The sequence below is a fragment of the Bufo gargarizans genome, chromosome 1 (assembly GCF_014858855.1).
Source record: "Bufo gargarizans isolate SCDJY-AF-19 chromosome 1, ASM1485885v1, whole genome shotgun sequence".
In the NCBI taxonomy this organism is placed as follows: Eukaryota; Metazoa; Chordata; class Amphibia; order Anura; family Bufonidae; genus Bufo; species Bufo gargarizans.
The window spans coordinates 672,427,285-672,451,157 of NC_058080.1; the positions used below are offsets into that span (position 1 = coordinate 672,427,285).

Consider the following 23,873-nt stretch of genomic DNA (forward strand, 5'->3'; position numbering starts at 1 on the left):
CGTTATCCTGGCAGTCCCCTGGGGTTTTACCCTTTAACCTGTATACAGGAATCTGGACTTCGCTGCAGGAGAGTCACCAAGCTGCTATCTCTTGGAGTAGTCCTGGTATTGTTGGTCGCTGTCAGAGGCACCAGTGTTAAGTACTTGGTGGAACAAGCAATACTCGTAGTCAGGTAACAGGCAGAGTTTGTCAGGAAACACGTGTGCACACCCTATGGGCAGAGACACCAGGCTGAAGATGGAAGTGCAGGCTAGAGCAGCATAAGATACCAGTCGTCAGGCTCACTGTGGGTGAGGTAGAGGAGAGTCAATGGGCCATGAGGAGGGTAAGCAAGACCGTGCCGGTCTAGGAGTATGTGGCAGAGGTGGGCATGGCTGCAATACTAACAATGGCTTCTAAATATTATCTTGTAAAGTAAAACGCAGAAGATTGTAAAACCACAGTGGTAATGTCCAGTAATCATAGCCTGATGGCAAGCACTGGCTAAAGGCTGCAAAAGGAGACCGCATCTGTATGTACTGGCAATGGGGGATTTATCAGAACAGGTACAAAGGAGCAGTTGTCCACTGCAACCTAAATCCAGCTCTTATTTTTAGAAGCCCAAAAGCAGCAGAGGCTTGTCCCAGTCAGGTCTTATCCTCTACACTATTTGGGTCATTTATCAAACTGGTTTAACATAGAACTGGCTTAAAGAGGACCTTTCACTTGTATAAGCTATGTGAACTGAGTATGCTGCCATATAGAGCGGCGCCCGGGGATCTCACTGCACTTACTATTATCCCCGGGCGCCGCTCCGTTCTCCCGTTATAGGCTCCGGTACCTTTGCTTCTTAAGTTATAGTAGGCGGGTCTTCCCTTGTCCTGTGGGCGTCTCCTTCTCCTAGGCTGCAGCGCTGGCCAATCGCAGCGCACAGCTCACAGCCTGGGAGGTTTTTTTCTCCCAGGCTGTGAGCTGTGCGCTGAGATTGGCCAGCGCTGCAGCCTAGGAGAAGGAGACGCCCACAGGACAAGGGAAGACCCGCCTACTATAACTTAAGAAGCAAAGGTACCGGAGCCTATAACGGGAGAACGGAGCGGCGCCCGGGGATAATAGTAAGTGCAGTGAGATCCCCGGGCGCCGCTCTATATGGCAGCATACTCAGTTCACATAGCTTATACAAGTGAAAGTTCCTCTTTAATAACCCATAGCACCTTTCATTTTTAACAGCTCCTTTGTAAAATGAAAGATGGAATCAGATTGGTCGCTATGGACAACTAAACCAGTTCTACTTTACACCAGTTTGATAAATGACCCCATAAGTTTGCTGCATCTTTGCTTGCATGCCCCTGACCATACGGTCTATGTGGCCAGCCTTTAAGAAGAAGAAAAAGAAGAAGAAAATCCCTTTATTGTTCCTCAGTGGGGAAATTTTGGCATAACAGCAGCAATCACATCACACAACAGGAGCAAAAATAAGAGTAATTAGAAATTAAAGAGTAAAATACAAGAAAAACATAACTCAGAATTTACTTAAAAAATTCACTACTGGGTTTCTGGGAACAGTGGTGGTTCTGAACCTCCGAACACGTTCCTTCGTGCACCTAGGATGCAGCAGTCTGTCACTGAAGGAGCTCTCCAGCTCCACAGCAGCTTCATGCATGGGGTGGGAGACATTGTCTAACAGTGATGTTAATTTAGCTAGAGTTCTTCTGTCACCCACCTCCTGCACTGGATCAAGGGGACAACCTAGGACAGAGCTGGCCTTCTTAATGAGCTTATCTAATCTCTGTCTCTCAGCCACAGATAAGCTGCTCCCCCAACACCATAGAATATGGCCGATGCCACCACTGAGACAAAGGAGGTCTTTGGGAGCGTCCCCTGCACTCCAAAGGACCTCAGTCTCCTCAACAGGCAGGCACACAGAGGTTGAACCTCATATGCATCCACTGCTCATATAGATACACACACCAAGTGGGAGTAGTCCTCTTAATGGGTTGTTGTGACTCCATGAAGACAACCCTAAAGCTTGTGCAAGAGAAGAAATGCTTAGCAGACTATCACATACCAGATTTAGACACAAGAAATAGAAGATCTGCCTGGAGTCGTACTCTTCAAGAATCTGTTTCAGGGAATCCTTAATAAACCTTGGCATGGAAGGGGACGTGCTGTGCAGAGCGTCCCCCATGAAGGTATAGAGAGGTGTTCCTTCTGGGGAGTACCCTACAAGGGTGCCTTTCTGTCCCTTCCTGGAGGCTGAGGCCAGGATGTTTGCAGCTGCAAAATGGTCCAAAACAGCACATTAAGCACATCTAGTACACACATTATATACATTTGAAATCATATTGAACAGCTGGTTGTGTCTGGGATAAAAAACTAAAGGTGGTCATTTATTAAGACCGGCGTTTTAATATCCCCTTATAGCTGGCAGCGGATCCGCCGGCGCCTCTACATAACTTCGGGGGATCCACTGCCACTTCTGTCTTACATTTAGACAATGTTCTATGCCTAAACCAGGCGTAGAAAATGGTAAATGAGACAGGCCTACCGGGACGGGATGTCCCCATTCACTTTTTTAGACCTGGCATGAGCGGGAAAAAGTCAAAGAATATAGGTGTATTTCTGGTTAGTAAATGACCCACAAAGACTGTATTCAGGTTTCTAGGACTGTCTATGACGGCACACAGAGGCCATACGACTACCCGGTATGCAGATGATACAGATCGTCTCTATCCCTTAGGTGCCAGAGCTGTTGGCACAGAGCAAGCCATGGCTTTTTCCTTCTGTCGGATGCAGTATGGACCTTCATATGCCTCATATGAAATCAGAGGTACAGTAAGGACTCATACAAGTGGGTGTTGTGCTATCACTCTGTAGAACATGGAGGTTGTATGGAGCCATAATATGACCAGATGCATGAGCTCTCAAACTATTGTAAGGTGGTACCTTACAATAGTTGTCCTTCTATATGTCTAAAATAACAGCTAAAGTGAGAATTTTTTATAGATTCTTATAGATACCACAATTCAAGGCCTACACTAGCGGCAAGGAACTCCGGCAGGCTGTTCTGGCAGGTGAACAGCCTGTTGGATCTGTGCTGCCGCTAGTGCATGCGTGCCCCCGGACTACCGCTCCAGCCCTATTGACTAAAATGGGGACGGGCCGTAGTTTAATTCTGGCTGCCTCTCGGCATGTTTGCCGTGCTGCTGGAACTCCGGCCCTTCCCCATTATAGTCAATGAGGCCGGAGCAGTAGTCCGGGGGCACATGCGCACTACGGCAGTGCGGATACGACAGGCTGTTCACCTGCCGGAGTTCCTTGCCGCTAGTGTGAAACTAGCCTTATTCAAGCAACTTACAGCACTGCTATGGGCTGAAACAACAGATCACAGTGCCACCTAGTGGTCTTAAAAAGATCTTTTATGAAAATAATCTTGAAGTTGGTATATTAAAGGACTATTCTGGTTCTTTGAAGTTATCCCCTATCCACAGATCTCACACACACAGTGCATATTTTGAATGCGATGTGGTTTCCCCACAGACATCAATAAAGGTTGTTGTTAAAAATCCACACTACAAATTGCCCAAAAAATTGAATAAATAGTGTGGATTTATGTGCTACTTTTATTGTGTTTTTCATGCTGTTTTTATGCAGAATATTTGCATAGAAATCTATGCCGTTTACAGGCACCTTAAGGACGGGTTCACAAATGACTGATTAGCTGCAGATTTTGTGCTGCACCAAATGGTGTTTTTTTTTTTAGGATGAAATGCTGATGATTAGACTCAGATTTCATTCTTTACATTGAAAAGGATGAAATCAGTGATTAAATAAATTGAAATGCTGCCGCTTTAAAATTCGCACCTTAGGTCAATTTCTGCTGCAGAAAATGAGAATTGCTAAAAAACTCCCTTTGCTGGTACTGTACAACGCTGCATGAAAATCCACAACAGAAAATCGGCAGCGTGTGAACCAAGCCTAAAGGGGGTGGCCACTATCTATTACTAGCTGTACATGTGCTGAGAACCGCACATACATGTAGCTAGTAACAGGCATTACTAAACCATCGGCACTAATGTCAGATGGTATAATATGGAGCTGTGAACAAAGCAAACGTAGGCAGCGCTCACCTGTATATCCTTGTCTTGAGCCCGGACATAGCGTCTGGATGCGCTATCAGTTAAACCTCTGAACAAACTTTTTGGTCCCGCTCCAAATGATCAAGGTATAAATCTTTACTCAAGCGGTTAAAAAATATTCCATACAGGAACACTTGTGTTACGCGTTTCAGACCATAATCAATAAAGGTCCTTCCTCATGACACCTATCATGAGGAAGGTCCTTTATTGATAATGGTCTGAAACGCGTAACACAAGTGTTCCTGTATGGAATATTTTTAAACCGCTTGAATAAAGATTTATACCTTGATCATTTGGAGCGGGACCAAAAAGTTTGTCCAATATGGAGCTGTGCTTTGAAAATGGCCGCTGATGAAGAGTCCTGTCTATCAGAGGCCTCCATTCCCTTACACAGGGGACAGACCCATCCCCCATCCATCCCCAGTGTATGTGAATGGAGGCAGGCTGCTAATGGATGGGACCCTCCTTCAGCGGCCATTTTCAGTGCACACTGCCAGGAAGCATAAATTAGAACTATTAAACCAGCAGAGCTGAAGGTTTAGTAATGCCTAGCACATGTGACGCTAGTAATAGATTCCCCAACCCCTATTCTTAGGACAGGTCATCAAAATCAGACCTGTGAGGGTCCAAAAACCGGTACCCCTGCTGTTCAGCTGTTTCAAGGGGTTGCGGCACTCGGCCATGTGCTGCGGCCTCTTCCCAGGCCTGAATGGACTGAGCTGCAATACCAAGCATGGCTGCTATATAACCTACTGCCCTGTGCTTGGCATACCATGAAGAGGCCACACCGATTACCGAGAATCCCAGTCCCTTCTGATCACTGGAAGGTGATGGTAGTTGGACCCCCACCAATCAGATACTGAATACCCACCCCGAGGACAGGTCATCAATATGTAAGGTTTACTCAGCACATCCGTACACATTCATAGCAACCAGACAGCAATACTTACATAAAAGGAAGAAAATGGAGCTGACCACCACCCCTCCGGACAACACATGCTCAGTACTGGGCTGGTGTGCTGGTTTATTCATAGCTCGGAGTTGGTCTGTTATCGGATGAGTCCAGAAATTCCCGAGAAGCAACGCGCTCAGAACAATGACAAAGAAGCCATAGCGGGCACATTTTGACATTTCCATTTTAACTGTGCAAACAGACTCCACGTAGAAATCCAGAATCATCACCGAGAAGATTACAGTGGTGAAAGGCATTGCCAGAGACCACCAAGACTCTACTTTGCTCTAAAACAGACAAGAAAAACACAAAATCTTAAGTCACATAAGAGATCAACATCGAGAACATTGGGCAATGGCTTAGAACTTAGGAACAGTTTGTAGTTTAAAACGGAACTACCTGAATAAACCTGAGCCCCTTAGTGAGCCCTTTAACCCTTTCAGGACCCCGGGATATTCCATTTTTGCGTTTTCGTTTTTCACGCCCCGCCTTCCCATAGTGCTAACTTTTTTGTTTTTCTATTCACATACCCTTATGAGGGCTTATTTTTTGCTGGACAGGTTGTGCTTTCTAATGGCACCATTTACGGTTGCATACCATGTAGTAGGGAGCGCGAAAAACATTCCAAATGGGGTAGAATTGGGAAAAAACGCAATTCTGATAAAGGTTTCTATTTTATTTTCTCCAGGTCAGTACGATTCCAACGATAACACACTTGGATCATTTTTTTTGCGGTTTAATACAGATTTTTTTTTTTTTTTAACCTTTGAGAAACTTTTTTTATTGCTTCTGACCCCTATAACTTTTTTGTAGCTATGTGTACGGGGCTGTGTGAGGGCTCATTTTTTGCGGGACAATCTGTTATTTTCAGTGATACCAATTTTAAGTGTGTGCGACTTTTTGATCACTTTTTATGCCGTATGCCATTAATATTGTTATATTTTAATATTATGGGCATTTAAGCACGCGGCGATGCCCATGATGTTTATTTTTTTATTGGTTAAGTATTTTTATTTGAAGGAAAGGGGGGTGATTTGAACTTTGTTTTTTTTTTATATTTGTAAAACTTTTTTTTAAGGTCACCTTGGGTGACAATAACTGCCAATCAATTTGATTGCCCATAGTATTGAGTGATGGCTAAATAGCAATCATTAAAGACTTCAATTGCACTATATCAATACAAAGCTGCCACCTAGTGGCCTGTATTGATATTAACATCTAATTGACTAGGAAGCCGGCTCACCCAGGGAACACTGTTACCGGACCGGAAGCGCGCAACTTCCGTTTCCGGTATGCGCAGATGCCGTGGTCACATTTGACCACGGCATCTGAAAGGTAAGATGTATGCGATCAGCCTTATGGCTGATCGCATACATGTGCCGCGGGTTTTTGCCATTTAAAATAGCAGAGACCTCGCGGCTAAGGTACCCGCTGCACGCGCGATCGGGCACCATGTTTAGGGATCGGACCCATGACGTACAGCTACGTCATGGGTCCTTAAGGGGTTAAAGGGGAAAGCCAACAAAAAATTACTACTTTTCAGAAGATCACACTGGTGGGGTCCATCATGACCACCAATATCCAGAAGAGGAGGGCTGTTAAGGTCTATAGAGTAACTGGTCTATGCAATAAAAGCCAGTTGAACCTGTCGATTGTGCTCAGGATCGGCTGATGATCTTTTGTGTACGAGGGGCTGACTGTTTTCAGGAAGAAGATGTCAGAGAGATCAGGAATGACACAACCTCCGGCACTTCAGAAACTACAACTCCCAGAATGCTTCATTCACTTCTATGGGAGTTAGAAGAGCAGCCGAGCATGTTTGCATGCTGGGAGTTGTAGTTTCAAAGCAGCTGGAGCGCCGAAAGTTGCTAATCCCTGTTCTAACATGTCAAAAGGATATGCAAGAAGATCACTTTGGTGTGCAGGTGGTGGTGAAAGGAGTTGGACAGAACCCCACATCTATACTAGGTCATTTCTAGTATTGCAGCTTGGCTCCACTGAAGTGAATGGGGCTGAGCTGCGATACAACACACAACTGGGATAGGAGTGGTGCTGTTTTTGGAAAAAGAAGCAGCCATATTTTTCTATTCGTATACAACCCCTTTAACTCTATGACGTGTTATGAGGTACAGACCCACGGCCTGCATTTATACTTCTATGCCCTCATGCCAACACTTCCTGCTGTGTATTGTGGTGTCAATGGGACATTGCATGGAACCAAATCCACATCTTTATCAATGTTCTGGCCTCAGCTGGAGCATTGTGTGGGCACATGGGTGAATCACTTTCCTGTATGCAGTGCCTGCTTTATGGATATGTAGCAGATTTATGCGACTAAAAATCATCACCCAATCATGGCGAATGGGCAGGTAGCTGGATCATTACAGTCAATGACTCAGATTATATATATATATATATATATATTTATTTCACGAAAAATGGCGGCACTGGTTCAGAAAAACACAAGGTTTGGGTGCACGTCCCAAGGGGAATAGGCTTCTTACCCCAGCACCACCTGGTTGAATAAAAGGTTCACTTACTGAGTGCCGCTCGTTTTTCCGTATATATATATATATATATAAATAATATAACAGAAGTCCAGGGCAGCACTCCTAGTAGTGAATAATCGGGTGCCAGCAATGGAAACACCTGACCACAAAAAATGAAGACACCGCAGCACATCCGTTAGTGAAAAATTGTGGACCTTTATTCACCCATGCAGCGTTTCAGTCCGCTTACTGGGACCTTTCTCAAGCCTGTCCGGTCCCAGTAAGCGGACTGAAACGTTGCATGGGTGAATAAAAGTCCACAATTTTTCACCAACGGATGTGCTGCGGTGTCTTATATATATATATATATATATATTTATATTTATTTTATTTTTATCGGCTCCCCTCACATGTGTATTCCCTAGGAAATAACAATTCTGGATCTTTTTTTTTTTTTCGAAGTACTCTTATGCTGTTCCTTTTGCATCCCTCCTGTGGTTTAGGGGTGTCCCACAACATTTGACACTGCCATCTCTGAATGGCCAGTGTCAGACTGTAAGAACAGGCCCCATTTTACAAGGGGACTGGTGATCTAGCTGTCAATTTGTTTATATCTTTCTAGGTGGAATAACAGAGGGATGCCATAACACAGAGCTCAAGCAAAAGATAAGAAAATATTTATTACAATGGACACGTTTGGAGAGTAGACAGGTCCTCTTTAAAGGAGTATTCTGGTCAAAGAAAGTTATCCCCTACTGCTGGGACTGTCACTGATCACGAGGATGTGAACCCTGTACTCAGTGAAGTCCCCCCCAAAATGGATGGAGCGGCTGTTCAGAAATTTGCACCTGTCACGAACTAGGGGGTGTGAACCCACTGTGCCACGTGTTCTACCTCCACTAAGGGCATTGTCTAAGAGAACGCCACAGTACCCCTGATGGTGGGGAACACCAGGTCGCTACCTCTTGAGGAGGATCGGCACACAAGGCAGCTGGTCTAGGCAGACCAGGAGGTACCTGAGAAAGGTACCAGAGGTACAGGTGTTGTCAGCAGGCTGTGTCGTTACCAGGAGCAACAATGCAGGACCAAAGGATGAGGCAGAGGAGAAGTCAGACAGGCAAAAGGTCAGGCAATCCGGATCAGCAACAGGAGAGTCAAGGCAAGCAGGCAGGGATCAAATGGGTAGCAGAGTCCAGGAATACAAGTACGAGTCAGGAACGCCAGCGGATATCAGGAACCTTGCCACTGAGGCATCTGGGAAGGGGGCTGAGGCACTTATATATGCACAGGAGGACTAGGATTGGTCAGCAAGGTCACATGACCTAACCCATAAAGCACAGGAAGTGACGCGCGCCAGCCCTTAAGGAAGTGCTGCAGGAAACAAGCAGCAAGCATGCTGTGGCCAGGGCTGAAAGGAAACACCGGCAGCAGATCACCGCTGAATACAGCGCCCCGGACCGCGGCGGTAAGCAGGGGAACAGTGGCGCTGCTTCATTAATTTTGATGGGAGCGCCAGAGACATCAGAGCGCTGTATTCCGTTATCTCCGACGCTCCCATAAGGATAGGACCCCCATTGATTGTTATTCCCTATCCTGTCGATGAGGGATAACTTTCTATAACCGGGATACCTCTTTAAAGTTTTATTAAGCCAATGCACATTTATTCTCAGTGCTCCTTCAGTCCCATAGAAGTGAATGGAGCAGCAGACTGACATGTGCTACAACATTGCATTCAGAGAGGGGACCCAGGGACCTTCCGTTCTCAGGATTGCTAGGGGTCCCAGTGGTTGGACACCCAGTAATCTGAAATATATCACCTATGGATAGGTGATAAATACTTTTTGTGGGATGTTCCCCTTTAACATATGCAAATAGAAAAGTTTCCTCTCTTCAGTTTACTGTAATGTAACATATAGAAACCAGCCGTAATCTGGATAACACACGACCTGAGGTGTCTACAGATGGACGCGGCAAATTACCTCGGTAGTTGCAGTGAGGACGATGACCCATGGGCACAGTAATATGACAGACACAAGGTGAGACAATGCTTGCAGACGCTTGGCTCCACCAATATCTAAAGAGAGCTTTCTGGAAGCCGTATGGAAGCCAACACTGAAACATAAAGCCAACACAAGCAACAGCACTCCTCCCTGAAATCAACAAGAAAACAGAGGCAATTAATACATTCCTCGGGGTGCAGCAAAATGTCACAAAGAAAATCCGCAGGTCGAGACATGAAGTGTACGATGGACATGGAGAAATGCAGAACAGGCAGGAGATACAGTCTATTATGCATTATGTAGGGACTACATCTTACCCAAGACAGACGATAACCTAAAAGCCTGAAAAAATCTGTACGTTTATGCCGAATGCTGGAACCACCCTCCACTTAAAGGGGTTGTCTCTCTTCAGCAAATGGCATTTATCATGCTGAGAAAGTTAGTGCAAGGCCCTTATTAATGTATTGTGATTGTCCATATTGTCTCCTTTGCTGGCTGGAATCATTTTTCAGTTACATTATACACTGCTCTTTTCCAGGGGTTACGACCACCCGGCAATCCTGTAGTGGTGGTCGTGCTTATACACTGTAGAAATAATGTCGACCTCTCTGGTGAGAGCGTGCATAGATATACATGCGTAGCAGCTTCTGTCTGGGCCACCTCATATCTGCTGCAGCAGTGGTCATAACCCCTGGAAACGAGCAATGTATAATGTGACAGAAAAAATGAATCAACCAGCAAAGGAAGCAATATGGACAATCACAATACATTAGTGTCTTGTATTAACTTTCTCTACATGATAAATGCCATTTGCAGAAGTAAGGCCGAATGCACACGGCCGTGGATTCCTGCTGAGAGCAGGAGCGCACGGCGTCCATGGTTGCTATGACACCGTGCGCTTCATGCCGCCGCTGCACTACAGTAATACACTAGTATGATCTATACGAGTTTATTACTGTAGTGCAGCGGCAGCATCATTCTTATAAACTGCAGTGAGCCGATTCCTTTGTTACTCCTCCTGAAAATGTATGAATAAATTGTGTGTTACCAGTTGGGGTGTCCTCACGATGTCTGACACTGTCCAATCAATGCCAACTGTGCAGGGACAAACCTGTTTGGCAAGGGCAATGTTAACACCTAGTCGTACAATGCTAGGAGGAATAACAGAGGAAACAGCACAATGGAGAGTTCAAAGAATAGAAGCCCAAGAATTGTTATTTTAGTTAAAACACACACTCCAGGAGAGATGACAAGACCGTTTAAACCGCTAGTTAAATGGGTTGTCTCATCACAGACAATGGGGGAATATCGATAGGATATGCCCCCCTTGTGTTATAGGTGTGGGTCTCACCACTGAGCCCCAAAAGTGTTGGAGGACGCACTGAGCATGCGCAGCCACCCTCTATTCATTTTCTATGGGGCTGCCGAAAATAGCCAAGCGCTGGCTTGGCTTTTTCCATCGGGCCAATAGAAGTAAATGGGAGCGGTGGCCAAGGTCATGAGCGGTGCGCTCCTATTCACTTCTATGGGGAGCGCGCTTGGTGGTGGCTGGATCGGAGTCCTCCAGCCACCAGCTAGCAGAGCTCCTAGCGATGTGCTCCCATTGTCTTTGATGAGACAACCCCTTTAAGCTCTGCAGTTCCTTCAACATGGCAGTCTGGTCTATCCACTGTGTGGGGAACTACAACACAACGCCATAACCTTGAATGGATTCATCATTATGGGAAAGCTGTGCGACAACCCCATGGTAGCTGCTATGGCAGCCATATTGGTAGTCACCCAGCTTTCTCAGACACATATACCAAAACATCTGAAATTTATATATAAAAGGTCCCTTTAAGATGGCTTTAATTCTGCCACATATTAGCAGTCATCTTAGAGCCGCAGCACAGTAAACAGACACCAGCAGCGCGCGCCGGCGCTGAAAAGGCAGGAGGATCTAATAGACAATGCTATGTTTATTCTTGAACCCAGAGAACTTTAAATTCTCTGACTGAACATACATAGAAAGGTGAAGCAATGATGAGATTCCCCTTACCTTGTGGTCAGCAACTCCTAGGAGGGAGAATGCCATGTACAGGAAGTGTGTAAGCGCACTGTCATGATGTCCTTCAGCTAATCAACAAGTGTTAAGGAGGAAATGACCGGCACAAGAAAGTAGTCATTATTCACTGAGCATGCTCTGACTATAGGAAGCCACAGCCGATCACACAGATTGCTGATGGTACGGGTTACCTTTCTGCTTACAACCACACAAACAATCATCCCAAGCCGATGAGTGATCGGATCCATTTTCCCCAGTTGAAACAATTATTGGGAAGGTTTTATCCACAAAAGAGATATTTCCTACAAAGTAGCACCTTTGATTAAGGCCTTAAATTAAAGGATATGTACACCTTCGGAGGTCATTTTTGTTTATGATTGCATTTTACTCATTTTGGGCTAAAAATCATTTTTTTCAATTGGTCTTTATTAAAAATATTGAGCCGTTCTGTCACCAAGGGTTAACAGTTTTTTCTAGCTGTGTGACTGGTACTTTCACTTTGTGCCGGTCATCTAATAAACCTTCTCTCTAAACTAAAGACGTCAAAAACACTTAAGCCACATTCTTATCAGTAATATTAGAACAGAACTATAATAAGTGTTTAATCTAATTCAGCATAAAGAACTTTTGTACTTTACTTTTGGCTACAAAAATGCCCCAGATGAAAGATGTTCTTTATTCTTCATTACAATGGTGACCTCCGATGTTCAATCTGTATCTTAATGTGCACGAACACCCACAAAGCTAAATGAGCAGGTCACACATGCTCCATTCCATCCTTCAACTGCCAGCAGGGGGATCTTCTTATAGAAGCTGGGACAGTTACAGGGAGTGAGCTTCAGCAAAAAGGACACAACCCTTAGGCTACTTTCACACCTGCGTTAGGTGCGGATCCCTCTGGTATCTGCACAGATGAATCCGCACCTATAAATGCAAACGCTGGTATTCGTTCAGTACGGATCCGTCTGCATAACTAAGTAAAAATAAAAGTCTAAGTGTAAGTCAAACGGATCCGTCCTGACTTACATTGAAAGTCAATGGGGGACGGATCAGTTTACAATTGCAACAATATTGTGTCAATGTAAACAGATCCGTCCCCATTGACTTACATGGTAAGTCAGGACGGATCCGTTTGGCTCTGCACCGCCAGGCGTTTTGGTGTCCGCCTCCAGAGCAGAATGGAGGCGGAACGGAGCCAAACTGATGCATTCTGAACGGATCCTTATCCATTCAGAATGCATTGGGGCTGAACTGATCCGTTTGGGGCCGCTTGTGAGAGCCTTGAAATGGGTCTCACAGGCGGACCCAGAAACGGCAGCGTGAAAGTAGCCTTAGCTGTCAGCCTGAAGAAAATCTAGCAGAGCAATTGAAGCAGTGAATGGGGAGATCTCTGGATCCATGTGAGATACAGGGCTGGTTCTGGCTTTATTAGAAAGATATTGTCAGTACTATAGTCTGTCTGTTTTCATTATTTTTTTTACATTAATCATGGGATAACCCCTTTAAGGATGCATGATTGCTGGGGACACAATGAATATTATGTTTTTACCTCACTGTGTTCCAACATCCATAACTATATTTATCCATAACTTATTCATCTTTTAAATAATGTAAAACAAAAAAAAAATAACTTCGCCCATTTTTTTGTTTTTACGTTTTTAAAACTTTGTCCCTTTAGAGGAATTTTACTGACAACATGCAATGCGTTGGAATACCTCTGTATTACAATACATTTTTGCCTGTCAGAGAAAAATAAAAGACATGGCCTATTTGGCATCTACATATGTTGCCATATTTAAAAATCATGGATCACAGACAGCCAGAGGTCTCTCTCTTTGACCTCTTTAACCACCTCAGGACCGCCGTACGCAGGATTGCGTCCTGCCGGCGGTCCTGCTCTTCTGGGTGGACGCATATACGCGTCCTCCCGCGAGAGCCGAGATTTCCTGTGAAGGCGCGCGCGCTCACAGGAACGGAAGGTAAGCGAGTGGATCTCCAGCCTGCCAGCGGCGATCGCTCGCTGGCAGGCTGGAGATCCGAATTTTTTAACCCCTAACAGGTATATTAGACGCTGTTTTCATAACAGCGTCTAATATACCTCCTACCTGGTCCTCTGGTGGTCCCTTTTGTTAGGATCGACCACCAGAGGACTCAGGTAGGTCAGTACAGTAGCACCAAACACCACACTACACTACACCCCCCCCCCCCCCGTCACTTATTAACCCCTTATAAACCCCTGATCACCCCATATAAACTCCCTGATCACCCCCCTGTCATTGATCACCGCCCTGTCATTGATCACCCCCCTGTCAGGCTCCGTTCAGACGTCCGTATGATTTTTACGGATCCACGGATACATGGATCGGATCCGCAAAACGCATACGGACGTCTGAATGGAGCCTTACAGGGGGGTGATCAATGACAGGCGGGTGATCACCCATATACACTCCCTGATCACCCCCCTGTCATTGATAACCCCCCTGTAAGGCTCCATTCAGACGTCCGCATGCGTTTTGTGGATCCGATCCATGTATCCATGGATCCGTAAAAAATCATGCGGATGTCTGAATGGAGCCTTACAGGGGGGGTGATCAGTGACAGGGGGGTGATCACCCTGATTACCCTGATCACCCCTGTCATTGATAACCCCCCTGTAAGGCTCCATTCAGACGTCCGCATGCGTTCTGTGGATCCGATACATGTATCCATGGATCCGTAAAAAATCATGCGGATGTCTGAATGGAGCCTTACAGGGGGGGTGATCAGTGACAGGGGGTGATCACCCTGATTACCCTGATCACCCCCTGTCATTGATAACCCCCCTGTAAGGCTCCATTCAGACGTCCGCATGCGTTCTGTGGATCCGATCCATGTATCCATGGATCCGTAAAAAATCATGCGGATGTCTGAATGGAGCCTTACAGGGGGGGTGATCAGTGACAGGGGGGTGATTACCCTGATCACCCCCTGTCATTGATAACCCCCCTGTAAGGCTCCATTCAGACGTCCGCATGCGTTTTGTGGATCCGATCCATGTATCCATGGATCCGTAAAAAATCATGCGGATGTCTGAATGGAGCCTTACAGGGGGGGTGATCAGTGACAGGGGGGTGATCACCCTGATTACCCTGATCACCCCCTGTCATTGATAACCCCCCTGTAAGGCTCCATTCAGACGTCCGCATGCGTTCTGTGGATCCGATCCATGTATCCATGGATCCGTAAAAAATCATGCGGATGTCTGAATGGAGCCTTACAGGGGGGGTGATCAGTGACAGGGGGGTGATTACCCTGATCACCCCCTGTCATTGATAACCCCCCTGTAAGGCTCCATTCAGACGTCCGCATGCGTTTTGTGGATCCGATCCATGTATCCATGGATCCGTAAAAAATCATGCGGATGTCTGAATGGAGCCTTACAGGGGGGGTGATCACCCTGATTACCCTGATCACCCCCTGTCATTGATAACCCCCCTGTAAGGCTCCATTCAGACGTCCGCATGCGTTTTGTGGATCCGATCCATGTATCCATGGATCCGTAAAAAATCATGCGGATGTCTGAATGGAGCCTTACAGGGGGGTGATCAATGACAGGGGGGTGATCAGGGAGTCTATATGGGTGATCACCCCCCTGTCATTGATCACCCCCCTGTCATTGATCACCCCCCCCTGGTAAGGCTCCATTCAGACATTTTTTTTGGCACAAGTTAGCGGAAATTTTTTGTTTGTTTTTGTTTTTGTTTTTTCTTACTAAGTCTCATATTCTACTAACTTGTGTCAAAAAATAAAATCTCACATGGACGCACCATACCCCTCACGGAATCCAAATGCGTAAACATTTTTAGACATTTATATTCCAGACTTCTTCTCACGCTTTAGGGCCCCTAAAAAGCCAGGGCAGTATAAATACCCCACATGTGACCCCATTTCGGAAAGAAGACACCCCAAGGTATTCCGTGAGGGGCATATTGAGTCCATGAAAGATTGAAATTTTTGTCCTAAGTTAGCGGAAAGTGAGACTTTGTGAGAAAAAAACAAAAAAAAATCAATATCCGCTAACTTATGCAAAAAAAAAAAAATTATAGGAACTCGCCATGCCCCTCATTGAATACCTTGGGGTGTCTTCTTTCTAAAGTGGGGTCACATGTGGGGTATTTATACTGCCCTGGCTTTTTAGGGGCCCGAAAGTGTGAGAAGAAGTCTGGGATCCAAATGTCTAAAAATGCCCTCCTAAAAGGAATTTGGGCCCCTTTGCGCATCTAGGCTGCAAAAAAGTGTCACACATGTGGTATCGCCATACTCAGGAGAAGTTGGGGAATGTGTTTTGGAGTGTCATTTTACATATACCCATGCTGGGTGAGAAAAATATCTTGGTCAAATGCCAACTTTGTATAAAAAAATTGGAAAAGTTGTCTTTTGCCAAGATATTTCTCTCACCCAGCATGGGTATATGTAAAATGACCCCCCAAAACACATTACCCAACTTCTCCTGAGTACGGCGATACCACATGTGTGACACTTTTTTGCAGCCAAGGTGGGCAAAGGGGCACCTTTCGGATTTCGCAGGCCATTTTTTACACATTTTGATTGCAAGGTACTTCTTACACATTTGGGCCCCTAAATTGCCAGGGCAGTATAACTACGCCACAAGTGACCCCATTTTGGAAAGAAGACACCCCAAGGAATTCCGTGAGGGGCACGGCGAGTTCCTAGAATTTTTTATTTTTTGTCACAAGTTAGCGGAAAATGATGATTTTTCTTTTTTTTTCTTTTTTCCTTACAAAGTCTCATATTCCACTAACTTGCGACAAAAAATAAAAAATTCTAGGAACTCGCCATGCCCCTCACGGAATACCTTGGGGTGTCTTCTTTCCAAAATGGGGTCACTTGTGGGGTAGTTATACTGCCCTGGCAATTTAGGGGCCCAAATGTGTGAGAAGTACCTTGCAATCAAAATGTGTAAAAAATGGCCTGCAAAATCTGAAAGGTGCACTTTGGAATATGTGCCCCTTTGCCCACCTTGGCAGCAAAAAAGTGTGACACATCTGGTATCGCCGTACTCAGGAGAAGTTGGGGAATGTGTTTTGGGGTGTCATTTTACATATACCCATGCTGGATGAGAGAAATATCTTGGCAAAAGACAACTTTTCCCATTTTTTTATACAAAGTTGGCATTTGACCAAGATATTTTTCTCACCCAGCATGGGTATATGTAAAATGACACCCCAAAACACATTCCCCAACTTCTCCTGAGTACGGCGATACCAGATGTGTCACACTTTTTTGCAGCCAAGGTGGGCAAAGGGGCACATATTCCAAAGTGCACCTTTTGGATTTCACCGGTCATTTTTTACACATTTTGATTGCAAAGTTCTTCTCACACATTTGGGCCCCTAAATTGCCAGGGCAGTATAACTACCCCACAAGTGACCCCATTTTGGAAAGAAGACACCCCAAGGTATTCTGTGAGGGGCATGGTGAGTTCCTAGAATTTTTTATTTTTTGTCGCAAGTTAGTGGAATATGAGACTTTGTAAGAAAAAATAAAAAAAATAAAATCATCATCATTTTCCGCTAACTTGTGACAAAAAATAAAAAGTTCTATGAACTCACTATGCCCATCAGCGAATACCTTAGGGTGTCTACTTTCCGAAATGGGGTCATTTGTGGGGGTTTTCTACTGTTTGGGCATTGTAGAACCTCAGGAATCATGACAGGTGCTCAGAAAGTCAGAGCTGCTTCAAAAAGCGGAAATTCACATTTTTGTACCATAGTTTGTAAATGCTATAACTTTTACCCAAACCATTTTTTTTTTATCAAAGACATGTAGAACAATAAATTTGGCGAGAAATTTATATATGGATGTCGTTTTTTTTGCAAAAATTTTCAGCTGAAAGTGAAAAATGTCATTTTTTTGCAAAAAAATCGTTACATTTTGATTAATAACAAAAAAAGTAAAAATGTCAGCAGCAATGAAATACCACCAAATGAAAGCTCTATTAGTGAGAAGAAAAGGAGGTAAAATTCATTTGTATGGTAAGTTGCATGACCGAGCGATAAACGGTGAAAGTAGTGTAGTGCCGAAGTGTAAAAAGTGCTCTGGTCATGAAGGGGGTTTCACCTAGCGGGGCTGAAGTGGTTAAAGGAGTTGTTCACCCAAGGGACCTTTTCTGCAGACTCTCCCCAGGGTGAATCATACTTACCTGATCCCAGCTACTGAGTTGTGGCTACACTGCTGCTCCTCCTTGGGCACCGCAGGTTTCAGGTCTCATCATGTCAACATACGGTTTGACACGGTCATGTGACCACTGCAGCCAATGACGTGTCCCCCATGCATTATGGGAGTACCGGGGTAGTACAAGGTGAAAAAAATAAAAATGGCAAATTATGTTTATTTTTTTCTGTTACATCGTCTACCACATAGGATATAGGTTTTAATATTTCAGACTTTTTCAGACGTGGCGATACGTAATATTTTTTTTTTTAGCCACCTTAGGGGGCTATAACCCTTGATCTATTAGGTTGAATAGGATTTCACACTGTCCCTGCTGCCCTGTGCTTTGCGCAGACAGCAGCAGGGAGCTTACCATGGCAGTTATGGAAGGCTTTAATGGCATCCTGGCTGCCATGGTAACTGATCGGAGCCCCGCGATTTTACTGCTGGGGCTCGGATCGGAAGCTGCCACTGCCACTAATGAAAATACTGAGGAGGAGGGGACCCTGTGCCCGCTGCTACCAATGGATATAATACTGGGGGGGCACTGCACCACCAATGAATATAATATACCCCCTAAATACAAATGTAGGCTACGAGTGCCCACTGTATCACATAGCCGGCACCTGGCCTCAATGACAGGGCATGGCGATCTGCATCTATTAACCCGGAGCGTGCCATGCTCTCTAACAGATACTAGGCTGTGCAGTACAGCAGCCTAGTATCGGAAATCGCAAATCCCGATATCATATCGATCTGGGTAAAAAAAGTATCGATTGGGTATCGAAAATTCTATACCCGGTGCAACCCTAGTCAAGGGATGAACGTTTATGACTAAGCAACCCAAAAACATTTATTGTTTTATTTTGGGATAAGCCGGTCTTTCTTTAGGTGTCATTTTTTTTGTTGATATTTACAAATTACCATCTATCAAACAATTTTTGGGAAAAATGCTGAAAAATACACAATATACACTTAGCTAACTCTTGGGACTTCTATTCAAAGCTCTGATGATACAGGCACAGTGGCAGTGCCTGCGCCATTAGCATGGTGAGAATGGTCATCATAAAGCAGCTGCTGACTGCCATTCATGACAAGAATAATCATCTGTTGTTAATGTATGACTGACACATGTTCTACTGGGGTACCATAGATACAGAAGAGCTCCCTCAGAAACTCTAGAGGCATCAAAGGATACGGTGCTCAGCAATTTTGGCCATCAGATCATCATTATCGAAGAGTAGTAAACATATAACAGCAATGATGAAAAATGCAGCACCTCGAGTCTGCGGAGAGAAGAGACAGAAGTCAGCAAGCACAGCGGACGATGCAAACCACTGATCAGTGCAGATATTTGCGATGGCATCTTTAAAATATTCTTACCCTTTAAATTGAAAAGACACAACGTGGAATCTCAGTACATGCAGCGCCAAAACTATGGAATGTAAACGGCGAGTATATATCAAATCACAAAAATGATGTGACTGTATACGTGCCGAGATTAGTAAAGTTTCAGTGGACTAGTAGTCAATGGGCCACGCTTACAGATTAGATGAAGCTACATTTTTCCCCATAAACTGCAGAAAAATACTGCGTGACGGGCGGCAAACTTTCACCTTTTCTAGTCAATTATTCAATTTGAAAAGTGACAAGTGGACATTTTCTCCAAGGAGATCTAGTTAAGGTCAAACTCATAAAATACATTTTTTGCACAAATTTCTAGATTAGATTTTCTGCCCGATATTGAACATATTGAATATTGGTGACAGATTCCCTTTAAGAATTAATGCAGAATCTCTACTGACATATTTTCCAGAAGTTTTTAAGGGATTGTCAGAGACTGAAAAGTAATTTGCACTGGGCAAGGCCGCTATAGGTCCCCACTGGACCGGAAGTGAGACATCCTGTCACCACTGCCAATGGCCTCAGCGCTGAAGGGTCAGGAACGGTATGTGACTGCTGAGGACAGCGCTGGAATATAATTTTATACAGTGCCCGGACCAAAGGAAATTACTTCCCACTCTCAGATAAGTCCTTTAAGTCTTTAAGCTTTTTGATGATTTTCTTTGCGTCATCTAAAATCCCTCATCTTGATGTTGAAGATCTTTGAAATCTTATTGGTTAGGGAACAACATCAATAGCTATCTCCTACTTTCTCTTCCTTATGAAAATTCAGTATTTTACCTTAGGCCTTTATATCAACAGGATATGCCATAAATGTCCTACTGGTGGGACCTTCATCTGACCACTGTCCTGTCTGGCAATGCAGACATCAGCCGCCAGATCCAGACGGAGAATAAATGGGAAGGGGGCTGTTCATGGGCACAGTTCTCGCTTTCACTTCAGTAGGAGTTATGAAAAAACCCAAACAAGTGTGCTCGGCTGTTTCTTTGTCTCCCATAGATATTAAATCGAGAGAACGGCGGACATCTGCAGCCACCTCACCGGTCATTCTCCGCCCTGCTTCACCAAGCAGGACAGGGCTTGGGGATACCCTTTTCTTGGGATAGGCGCAGGTCCCACCGGAGATATCCTGTTCTATCAGACATAGATTCTCCATGTTTCTAAGAATCAGAGAACACAATACATAAGAAACCACAGCAGGTGCCCAACGTGGGGGATCGTGAATGGGGCTAAATTGGCGTGTGGATCTGCAGCATGTACATTTGAAAATCTGCACTATGTGCACATACCCTTACCATCCAATTCCCTTCTGTATTATTACAGTAATCGCTGGGAGCACACTTATCTATGCAAAGATAAATCTCCCAGATGAAGAAAACCATCTCGCTACTGCCACCTATTAGAAGTGACTTAACTATGGGCTCATGCACACGACCGTTGGATGTTTTGCCGCCCACAAAACATGGATACCAGCCCCGTGCATTCCACATTTTGCGGAACGGCGGGCCCCTAATAAAACAGACCTAGCCTTGTCTCTATTGTAGACAATAATATGACCTGTTCTATTTTTTTGCGGAACCGCCATGTGGACATGGAATAGTTTCAGTTTTTTATTTGCGGCCCCATTGAAGCGAATGGTTCCGCATACTGGCCGCAAAAAACAAACAAACGAACACAGAAAAAATATACATTCATGTGCATGAGCCCTTAGTCAATGTCTGACTTTTCAAGAAGCCTAGGAACATGACCAGGGAAAATATCCACACCATAGATCCATCCGCCGACAGCTGCTTCATGGTGCCAATAGGATGCAATAGCAAGGCAGTTCTATTTCTCTGAGAGAAAGGCCGAATGCACACAGCCGTTTTTCACGGCCGTGAGCGGTCCGTGGAACCGCGGCCTGGATTCCTGCTGAGAGCAGGAGCGCACGGCGTCATTGGTTGCTATGACACCGTGCGCTCCCTGCTGCTGCCACAATACAGTAATACACTGGTATGATCTATACCAGTGTATTACTGTACTGTGGCGGCAGCAGGGAGCGCACGGCGTCATAGCAACCAATGACGCCGTGCGCTCCTGCTCTCAGCAGGAATCCAGGCCGCAGTTCCACGGACCGCTCACGGCCGTGAAAAACGGCCGTGTGCATTCGGCCAAACCTTGTATATCATTTTCCCATAGAGCACTACTATTAAAGGGGTATTCCAGTTAACTTAAGTTATCCCCTAACCACAAGATATGGGACAACTATTAGATCGGTTAGGGTCCTACCGCTAGGACCCCCAAGGATCATGAAAACGGGGCCCCCTTGCAATGAATGGAGCAGCCGGTCAGGCATGCGTGCGGCTGCTCCCTTCATTTTTAGGGGAATTCCGGAGATACCTGTGCACTGTACTTGGCTATCTCCAGAACTCCCTTAAAAATGAATGGAGCGGCCACACACATGCCGAACGGCTGCTCATGATTGATGGGGGTCCCAGCGGTAGGATCCCCACCGATCTAATAGTTATCCCCTATGCTGTCTATTATGTTATTTAACCAGAATACCTCTCCAAGTCTCCACATGTAGCTGGTCTCCTTAATAAGAGCCAGTCCCTCATCTCAACTACATTTTCTAAGGAGACTTTAAAGTCAAAAAATGATGGGAACAGGAGTAAAAAATAAAAATAAAGCCTTATAAAATACCTTGGACGGTACTCCGCTGGAACCAGTGAACAGCACGGTAAGCAATGTTACAACTACAATATCACTATGTTCAAACAGCAGCAAAGTCCTAGAAAACAGCAGGACAGGGGTATAATAAAGATATTAGGCTACTTTCACACTAGCGTTCATAGGTCCGTTCGTGAGCTCCGTTTGAAGGAGCTCATGAGCGGACCCGAACGCCTCCGTCCAGCCCTGATGCAGTCTGAATGGATGCGGATCCGCTCAGACTGAATCAGTCTGGCGGCGTTCAGCCTCCGCTCCGCTCGCCTCCGCACGGACAGGCGGACAGCTGAACGCTGCTTGCAGCGTTCGGGTGTCCGCCTGGCCGTGCGGAGGCGAGCGGATCCGTTCAGACTTACAATGTAAGTCAATGGGAACGGATCCGCTTGAAGATGTCACCATATGGCTCAATCTTCAAGCGGATCCGTCCCCCATTGACTTTACATTGAAAGTCTGAACGGATCCGCTCAGGCTACTTTCACACTTAGAATTTTTTCTAAGTTATTAATGCAGACGGATCCGTACTGAACGGAGCCTCCATCTGCATTAATATGATCGGATCCGTTCAGAACGGATCCGATCGAACGCTAGTGTGAAAGTAGCCTTAACGGCATCAGTAAAGCGACATATTTTTACATGCAAATCTATCCAAAATACTCCTCTTCCTATGCGTGTCAAATTTAGCAGTAATAAGGTCTCATTCACTCATATTTGGGCCCTTGTTTTTATGAAACATTACAATGATACTAGGTCGTAATATGCATATGGGCGTCCCCTGTTGAGAATACCACTCTATAGGGTCTTGAATAAAAAGTCTCCCTGCTGTAATAGATTCAGACCGGCCCTGTGTTATTACATGGTCACCCACTCATTCAGGCTAGTTTCACACTAGTGCTAAAATGTGACAGCAAGCTGTTCCACTAGAGCGGGGATGGGCAAACTGTGGCTCTCCAGCTGTTGTAAAACTACAACTCCCAGTATGACCAGTCTGCCTACAGCTATCAGCTTACAGCAGGGCATGATAGGATTTGTAGTTTTACAACAGCTGGAGAGCCGCAGTGCAACAGCCTCCGGTATTTGTCCGGGCTAATCCCAGCACTAAGGCTGGAAACAGGCAGAGTCCCTGCCAGGTCCCACTACAGTCAAAGGGGTTTGGCAGCAGTAATGGTCAGTTTGCAGTGTTCGCCAGCGAACACATGCAGGCTGGTATCTTGACTCACCCGTCAGTCGATGCACAGGTAAGCCCTTACCTGTGCCTGTCTGAAATCAAATGCGGTCACCGAGAGCAGGCAGTCTTGAGAACAGCCGCCGGGGGCCTTCATCGGGCTGTTCTCATTCGATTTCAGACCGGCTCCCGGCACAGACACAGGTAAGGGCTTACCTGTGCATCGCCGGATGGGTGAGTTAATGGCAGCCCGCATGTGTTCGCTGGTGAACACTGCGAACTGACCATCACTGTTTGGCAGTACTCTGGCAGTTTCCAACTATCCCGAATGCGATAAACTCCGGCAGGTTATTTCTCTACCAGAACAGTCTGCTGGATCATTTTAGCACTAGTGTGAAACAAGTATTAGACGGGTTTAGCCTCATTCACACGTCAGTGTTTCATGGACGTGTGCTGTTCTCCACAGACAGCACACGTCCCCATTCATTTTAATTTGTGTATTAAGACATCAGTTTTTTAGCACGGTCCGTGGGTCAGTGTTTTTAGCATGGAAGCATGCTCTATTTTGTCCGTGTTCACTGATCCATCACGTCCATTATAGTCTATGGGTCTGTGAAAACCACAGAGGCAACACGGATCATTAACAAGAGATGCTTTAAAAATTATTTTTTAGCCGTGCAGTGTCCGTGAAACACAGATGCAACACGGACAGCAAAAAAACAGACACACGGACCACACACCGATCCTTCACGGATGCATCACTGACCAACTGCTCATGGATCTGAGC

The 23,873-nt window shown here is 45.3% G+C and overlaps 1 protein-coding gene across 1 annotated transcript in view; it reads right to left on the minus strand.

Moving 5' to 3' along the window:
* SLC30A5 (solute carrier family 30 member 5) overlaps positions 1–23,873 on the minus strand; it is a 39,378-nt gene that overhangs the window by 10,494 nt on the left and 5,011 nt on the right. The window contains exons 5-10 of the mRNA XM_044292224.1: positions 21,901–21,988; positions 19,013–19,100; positions 11,596–11,672; positions 9,537–9,707; positions 5,067–5,355; positions 2,046–2,254 (exon numbers count right to left, since the gene is read on the minus strand). Of these exons, the coding sequence (XP_044148159.1) occupies positions 2,046–2,254; positions 5,067–5,355; positions 9,537–9,707; positions 11,596–11,672; positions 19,013–19,100; positions 21,901–21,988 (922 nt within the window). The remainder of the gene's footprint in view (positions 1–2,045; positions 2,255–5,066; positions 5,356–9,536; positions 9,708–11,595; positions 11,673–19,012; positions 19,101–21,900; positions 21,989–23,873) is intronic.